Here is an 8,467-nt window from a genome sequence, read left to right as displayed (position 1 = left end):
AGGGAAGGGGTTCGCGATGCTGAGAGAAAGAAGATAGATACACACAAACCCGTTACAATGGTCCACAATGGTGGAAGAAGTGGTTCGAAGAAAAGTGTCTCAGTCCATATAGGGTCTCATCGCAGAGAGACCAATTTCAACACTTAGGTGGAGAGGGGTCCTAAAGAAAACCAGCATGCAATGTGTAATTAAACCCTGCTTTGTAAAAGAAGTACATAATAGGGCCAAATTAGGGTTGAGCAGGCAGGTTGTGTTCCCTGACTTTGTGATCTTCAAGTTGTCTCTGTATGATTTCCTAGGTTTATTTCATAGATTCATAGAAGTTAGGAGCTGGAAGGGACCTCAGAGATCATCAGGCCCAGCCCTGCTGCTCAAGGCAGGAAAGACTGCTGAGGTCAGAGAACCCTGATGAGGTGCATATCCAGTTGGCTTTTGAAGATCCTGCTTGGGAGACATTGCCACAGTGAGCACCAAAAACTCCTGGCGCTCTCACATGGAATCTCCAGCTCCTCGGACCCCAGGGCCATGTCTCTCCCTTTGGGGACCATGCATGTGTGGCTCTCACCAATGCTTGGGGGTCATGTCAGGCAGCTGACCCAAGCCAGGGGACTGCCTATCTCTGTCAAGGCTATGTCACTCCCCCACAGTGGGACCCGGGCCAGGAATGGTGCCATGGGGAGCGGAAGAGCTCCCCCTCAGGCCTCCCAGCCAGTGGATGAACAAGCTGAGACTGCCAGGTCCTGCTGTCAGAAATTGCCCCAGTGACTGCCTGGCCTGGAAGGCTGGTGGGCCATGGTCTCCCTGCTTTGAGTGCTCTTTTAAATAAGGCAACCAAGTAAAACAAAACAGTTTCATCATGTGATCACATATCAATACCAATGTGCATCATCAGCAGTGCTGGAATTGTTGAATGTACTGTGTCTTGGACGGCCGGAGCCGACTCGAGGTGATATACAAATTGCTCGGTCGTTTGGGCGGGCTGGTGAACGGAGAGGCAGACAAAGCGTATTGGTTGCGAAAAGCTTTACTTACGCCGCTAGTAGCCACGACGCAGGTGGTCCGGTCGCTTAGACAACTCCATGAGTTGCTCCAGCTGGCAAGGCTCAGGCCAGCTAATCCGTCCACAAATTAAGCCGGCAGGGAAAGGGTACGTCGAAGGATTGCGCTCGGCGACGGGGAGAAGAATCGATAGGTGATCAGGCTATCGATCAGCTCAGCCGCAAGTCAGATCTCTTTAGAGGCACTGAACTCTCTTGCACCGGGGTTTTCTGTTGCAGCAGAAAACTTTTGCTGTGCAAGAGACTCTCATGTGGCGGGAAAATTCCATCGTGCCGAGGCACTAAAATCATTGGGTTGTGACATACTGCAGATTTCACTGAAGTAGAACAGGAGAGTAACTGATAGCACTAACAACTTATAGCCATACAAAGATAAAGCACCTCTGCTAGTGTTGCTCTGCAGCACTGCAATAATTTGCTGATCATTCATTAGTCTACTATGACATGACCTAGTTGATTAAATGAAATTTTATCTCCACACATTGTTTCTGAAGATTAGGCTAAACTGCTTTAATCCATCTAGTACAACTGTCCTTAAAATCAGCTATTGTAAATCTTGCTAGACTTCACAGTTTGGGGCAGATGAGAATGAAAGCATGCAACATGCCTACTGTGACCATTTTCTGTAGCCTTTAGCTTGGCTGTAGCAGAATAGTAAACACTTAGGCTGTTCATATTTTGCACAGTTCAGATTTAAACATGGTCTCAAACTTGCCCATGATTCTGTATATGAGTGTTTTTACAAGTATTACCATCCATGTAATGCTACACAACAGCATGATGCACTGTACAGATTAGGTCAGAAAGCGACTCAAATTATCTCCAGTTTCTCTATTCCTTGAAATGACAATATTCTCTTCAGACTGGCTGCTGTTCACAGTGTACCTAATGCAAATATGCAGAATACTTAAATATCCACACACAGCATTCACATAGCTTAATGTGAGCATGACTGGCATAATTACAACAGGATCGATTTACTTTATTAAGCATTCTATTCAGTTTCACTACTAAAACACAGTGTTACAAATTAGCCGTAATAATTTTTGAAAGCTGTATATACAGAATTTCTTCAATAATTTACTCTCACCAAATAAGCTATTTATAGGATTGCATTTGAATAAAATGTGCTATAATGTTAGCATCCAAGAGAGAGAGTTTCTATAAACACTACAATGAAATGACTGTTCTAAGAGAATGTACCATCCTTTTCTGAAAGTAATTATTAGCTTGGCATCAGGAAAAAAAACCTATACATTTTTTGGAAATTCAACATAAAAAAAAAAGTTACACCATTCATCTACTCGTTTCAGAAAACAGTGAAAGTGATGACAAGTGAACATTATTTTTTCAAAATACAGATCAAAAGGAAAATCCTATTAAACTTCAAACTGCACATTGCAATAAAAATGTAGAAAAACAAATCTCATCATATTAGAATGCATAGACTACGTTGAGTGTGTTCCAGCATTCACTGCTATGTACTACCATATGAAAAGTAATGTTTGTAGGCTACTAAATAATATTACACCTGGATGTTCACTGGGAAAAGTAAAGTAATGTACTGTCAGATAATCTATAACCTGGCTTGGTTATCTCATGGGCCAAGTACAGAGGTTCAAAAAACCCAAGGCAGAACCAATTCAATCTTCACAGGTTAGTCTACGTTGCATAGCTTGAACTGATAAACTGAACTGATGTTTAATGTTTGGGTGGCTGAGATAGGCAGAAGTCTGCACTGGCCCAGGACAGGAGACTAGGGGCGCTCACATGCACTATCTTAAACCTATGCCCCCCCCGCCCCCCGCCGCTGTCAGCCACAGGGAGGGGAGACCCAGCAGAAAGTCTCTCCCCAGCATCTACCTCGAAGAGGGGGAATGCATCACTTGGCCCTGGCCCTGTAGCTGGGATCTGCCTGGCATGGGAAAAGCCTCCACCAGGGGACTTTTTACCCCCCTCCCTCTCACCCTGCAGCCTGGCTAGGAGGGCTCCGATTGGCTCAGCCATGCCCCCTCCCCACCCCCATGCCTGTGGGTGGGCAAGGGAGGGGCAGGAAAATGCATACACCTGGCCCAGCCCTAGTCCCCCCATCCAGGGTCTGCCCAGCATGGAGAAAAGACCTCACCTGGAGTTTTTTGGTTCTCTACAGCCCAGTTCGCCAGGCTGGGATCCGCTCAACCCTGCCCCCTTCCCAACCCACTGTGAGAGGCGGTGGGCAGAAGGGTCTGAACACACTAGCTCAGCCAGGCACTGATCCTCTCAGCTGGGGTCTGCCCAGTGTGGGGTGGGGGCTCCCACTGGTGGCTTTCCACTCTCCTGCAGCCCAGGTTGCCAGGCTGGCATCAGCTCAGTCCCACCCCGACCCTGAGACATGGCTAAGCTAATCCTTGCCTGGATCACTCTGGTATGCATGTTGGGGGTTTCACTGTGGGGGAGTGAAAACCTGACATGGGTTTTCAGTTGGAGTGAAACAGGTTTTCACTCCAATCTTCAGCTGGGGTCTGCTTGGCATGGGGGTGCTGGTACCAGGCCAGTGTCTTCTCCTCCCCACACCTCTCACATGTGGGGGCTGCGGAGGAGGCAGGACTGAGCTGACCCCAACCCAGTGGACTAGGCTTTGGGGGAATGAAAAGCCCCCAGCAGGGGCTTCCTCCTCCCTCACTGGGCAGACCCTGGCTGGGGGGTGGGGGTGCCGAGCCAGGCTGGTGCATTCCCTCCATTCTGGGATGTCGGGGGACTGTGAGTTAACTTGAGATCAGGAAGGAATGTGGGACAGCAGTTCCATAAAAACTGGTTTGACCTAAATCAGTTAAGTCTGATACTGCATCCATCCACATTTATCTTAAACTGGTTTTGGTCAATTTTGAAAGTGGTTTATGTGCACTGAACTTGTGTTCCATTATAGGTTTAAAGCAGTTTCGCATCACTTAAACCACTTTGTGTGTAATTTCTGTCCTGGAGGCAAAGGCTGGGACTGGTGCAGGCTCTCTTGGAGGAAATCACTCTCTCAAGCTGATCTCAAGTCAATGCTCGCACTTCCTCCAGAACATGCCAATGCTACTGTGCCTGGAAGCAACCTATGAATGCTCACTCTGAGCAGGAGACATCTTTTCAAAAGCGAAAGATTTCACAGCATGGGCATGGCAAGCTTTTCAATTCTATCCTTTTTCCATTGTGGTCATATATGACAATTAAAAAAAAAATAAGGAAATGGTGTTTGAAATGGATGGGGTGGACAGAGACAGGAACATCAAGCATTCAGAAAGTTCTCATTAGATTAACTCTCAAAGCTCTATCCCATTGAGACAAGTGACAACCCGGTGCAAAAAGGTTCTCTTTCATCATATTTAGTAGAGGTGAGGAGACTTTACCTTAAATCTTACACAGCTACTTCCTTGTGAAATTGCTCTCCATACACTTAACACCAATTCTACTGTTGAAGCATTTACATTTAATTTTATTACTTACCTGTACACCAGGTCCAGAAGCAGCTCCAAATGGTGGCCGCATCATAGGCTGCCCATATATAACTGGCTGCTGTGGCATCATGGGTACACCTGCTCCAGCAGGAGGCTGGAAAATTAAATAGTTAAGAATGAGGTTTTTGGTTTTTTTAAAATTTTTTAAATGAAGGAAACAATAAGTGTCACAAATCTGTCCATGAAGGGCACCCAGAGCCCCACACATCTCCCCACTGTGCTGGCACTTGCCCCAAGAAACAGACCAAGGTTTCCCTAGAACAGCTCCCTAATCCCAGCTCCATTGCCCTTATACCGAACCTTGCAGATACAGCAAGCTCCCTGTTGGGTTATGAAAGAAATGATAGGCTCCCCTCTGTGTGGAGAAAACTAGCCTGGGGCATCACTTGCCCAAAAATCATTGCCTGCGGAAAGAATCTGTAAGGATACATTATGGAGGCAAAAATAATTATAGAAGCAAACTGAACTAGTGGTTTGGAAGAAAGAAAAGCAAAACAAGAAAAAGTTTCTTACCCTCTCATCTGGGTACCTCCTATCCCTACTGAGATACCTGCCAGTGTCCCCAATATTGAGTTTTCCTGCCAATTCTGCCAGGACTGGCTGCCGAGGTCACTGAAAACCCAAAGCCTGAGATTTAAAGATCCTGATTCTATCTTAGCTAGGTCTCCAAAAAGCCTCCCCTTACTACAAGTAATCTAACGTTCACGAGCTCCCAGAAAGTTCTGCTCACCCTGAGATACCTGGAGCCCCTCTGGCTAACAGGCCATTACTTTCAGATACCTTTGCTATAGAGGAGTTGATTTACCTACTGCAGGCAGACTATGCCTTGGGGAGGCTGCTCTGACATGCTGTAATTACAGTGCGTTGGAGCAGATTTGATTAAATCAAGTCTACTGGAGTGTGCTAATTGGTACACTTCCAGCAGCCTCTACGTCTTGTGTATCAGTGCCCCCATGCTTCAAAATGGTGGCAGGGCTGCTTTAACTATAGCTTGTCGAATGAGCTTTAGTTAACGTGCCCCTATTGCCATTTTGAAGCATGGGAACACTGATACACAAGACGCTGAGGGCACTTCAACTAGAGTGGTTCTTGGAGCCGCTCTAATTAAGCCCTCCCCTCCCCCACATTCTTGGAGCATGTATAAAAAAAAGTCTCTTCTGTCTGCCATTGGGAATGGCAGTTGTTCTTGCCCTAGACCACAATGGCAAGGGATAATTAGCAGGTCCGCCCACTCCAAGTTCCTTGGCTAAACCATAAAGATCTATATAGACAGTGTAACAATCTATACAGTGATGGCAGTCATGGAAATGGGAACTTAAACACAGACTTTCCAATGAGAACACACGTGCCATATTAGCACAATAAAACACAGGAAAATATCCGTGACATGCTGTGACCTCCCCCCCGAAATATAAATAGGGGGGGAAATCACAGCATGTCATGAATCACTTACCATTCCAAATCCTGATCCTGGCTGCGCAGCAGGGGGAGCACCTGCTGTCGGGGGAACGGCACTTGCTGGAGGCACAGTTCCTGTCTAAAAAGAGGATTCAGGGGAAAAAAAGATAAAGTAAACATTTGTATTAAAAAAAAATCAACTGTAACTTAGAATCAAATAGGAGGAGGGGACTCTTATTTCATAGCTATTCTACAGCATAAAATTCCTCAACTCCCAAATGTGCATCTACCAGCATGGGGGGGAGGGGGGAGGGAGGAGTTGCAGGTGGGGAGTGGGAAGCTCCCTAGTCCCCAGCTGCACTCTCATGCACATGGAAATAAAAGCTGAGGAGCCAGGAATTTCCTACTGCCCAGGTGCTACTTCACAGCCACCCAGGAAGAAAGAAGATGGGTGTACAGCTGCACACCAGCTTTTTAAAAGGTCTTTCCCTGATGCTGGGCTCAGAGTGCTCCAGCCTTTAGAAGGCAGGAGTGTAGCTGGGAGTCCTGGCTCAATACAGCCCACTTTATTTTCCCAAGCACCAAAAGCCTGACACTGGGGAGAGGGTCCTCAATGTCAGACTCACAGTGCCCCCCCACAGCACAGCTGGAGATGGGGCAGACCCCCATCCCCTGCTGCATAGCAGCACCAGTTTAAAGAGGCACCCAGACAAGCAGCAGAAGATTGGAAAAGCTCCCTCATCTCCAGCTGCCAGCACCGGGCATCTCTTGGGCACAGGTAGCCAAGGATGAGGGATCTTTCCGCATCCCCTGTTGCACATGTAGGACACTCCTTGAAACAGCACAAGCAACAGGGAGAAGACAATCCCTAGCTGCTAGCACTGGGTAGTGTTTTAAAATGGGAAAATGCAGCTAGGGATGAAGGAGCTTTTTCCCATCCCCTGCTGTACTTGCCCATTTAAACAGCCACCCAATACTGGCAGCTGTGGATAAAGCAGCTTTCCCCATCCTCCGCTGCTTGCTTAGGTGCTTCTTTAAACTGGTGCATGCAGTGAGGGACAGAAGAAGCTCCTTTATCCCCAGCTGCTCTTGCCCTTTCAATGAACTGTCCAGTGCTGGGCAGGCACATACAGATGGGGATGGAAGAAGCCTCCTCCAACCCAGCATCCTCCAGGGATAAAGCAAGGCACACCTGGGATTGGGACTGAGCTGTCCTCACTCCTATCTCGCCAATTGGGCACGGGCTATGTCCCTACCTCAGGAGCTGTCTCAGGATGGACCCTGATGTTCAGCTGAGATTCAGTAGAAGGCAGCCCCATCCTGATTTGGACCCAGTTCATCTTCCATCTGATACTCAGGATCAGGCAGGGGATGGCTGTGTCCCAATACCCCACAGCCACCTCATGGCCCTGAGGCTCACTGGGACCCTGCACCTAAAAAGCCTTTCCAGAGCTGCACGGCAAGGTTCTAAGGTGCGGAATCTGGAAAATCTACATCCCAATACTGACAATTGGCTCACTAGCAGCACTGGGACCAGGGTATCCCCCCAGCCAGGTTCTAGACCTGGGGTTGCCCAGGTCCCAATATTAACAATCAGCTGCCTGTCAACATCAGGGTGATGGCATGCCACGTGTTCAATTTATGGCATCATACAAACCAGCCACAGATATTACACATTGGTATTTTATGACATCAAAAAGTCTATGAACATGACCCCAGTTGCTGTTTCTGGAGTGCTTAACAACCAAATTGTACCAGAAACAACGTGTGGCAGGGGTCCTAGTCCTGGTTTATGGCCAGCTCTTTTGTTCAAAGTAGCTTCATTAACCATGCCTTAGTCTGAGACAGTCTTTTGTTAAGTTTGTAAGAAACCTCTCTTTTGCTCACTCTGAAAATCTTAATATGGAGACTACCATATTGACAGCATGTTATTCTCTATTAAAACAACATGCTACAGTGAGTGGTATCATTTTAGCAGTTTGTTCTACACTGTATAAATATAGATGAAGTAAAATTCTCACAGCAACTACTGCAATTACTACCCTTCATGATTACAGTGAATACTAAAAGTTTGATTTAAAAGAAACTATTTAATCTAAATGCAAAAAAAAAAAAATAGAAGTTATACTTTTTGTCTAGATAAAAAAAAATATATCTTTAAATTCTATCTTCCAGGCTTCAGATTTTTGTTCAGTTGCTTCACACATTAAAATGTGAGCAATTTCCTCCATCAACTCCTTCCATACATGGACTAAAACTGATTTGCAACAGGCCCTTTTGATGTTATGCCATGACGTTTTCAAGACTGTTATTTAAAGCTGGTTGTCACTGCAGTGTTGAAATGTGGTCTGTTTATAGAAGGCTTCTTGTTCCTTTTCACAAAATCATATATAAATATTCAAACAGGCACCTTTGAAAGCTTTACAGGCAGAAGGCACTCACTCAAGAGGAAGTCCCACTGCCAGTTCTAAAGTTCCAAGAAATTTATTACTGTTAAATACTGATCCCTGAGGGACACCTGAAACCCCTCTG

General features: G+C 46.3%; 1 protein-coding gene across 4 annotated transcripts in view; it reads right to left on the bottom strand.

Moving 5' to 3' along the window:
* The window catches only part of SNAP91 (synaptosome associated protein 91), a 142,994-nt gene that overhangs the window by 9,603 nt on the left and 124,924 nt on the right, over positions 1 to 8,467 (bottom strand). For all 4 annotated transcript variants that reach the window (XM_025215311.1, XM_006033520.3, XM_006033526.3 and 1 more), the window contains 2 exons: positions 5,991 to 6,074; positions 4,527 to 4,631 (listed from right to left, as the gene is read on the bottom strand). In XM_025215311.1, the coding sequence (XP_025071096.1) occupies positions 4,527 to 4,631; positions 5,991 to 6,074 (189 nt within the window). The remainder of the gene's footprint in view (positions 1 to 4,526; positions 4,632 to 5,990; positions 6,075 to 8,467) is intronic.

Source organism: Alligator sinensis, unplaced genomic scaffold, assembly GCF_000455745.1.
Source record: "Alligator sinensis unplaced genomic scaffold, ASM45574v1 scaffold180_1, whole genome shotgun sequence".
Taxonomy (NCBI): Eukaryota; Metazoa; Chordata; order Crocodylia; family Alligatoridae; genus Alligator; species Alligator sinensis.
The sequence above is the reverse complement of the archived record's forward strand: the minus strand, read 5'-3'. Positions and strand labels throughout refer to the sequence as shown.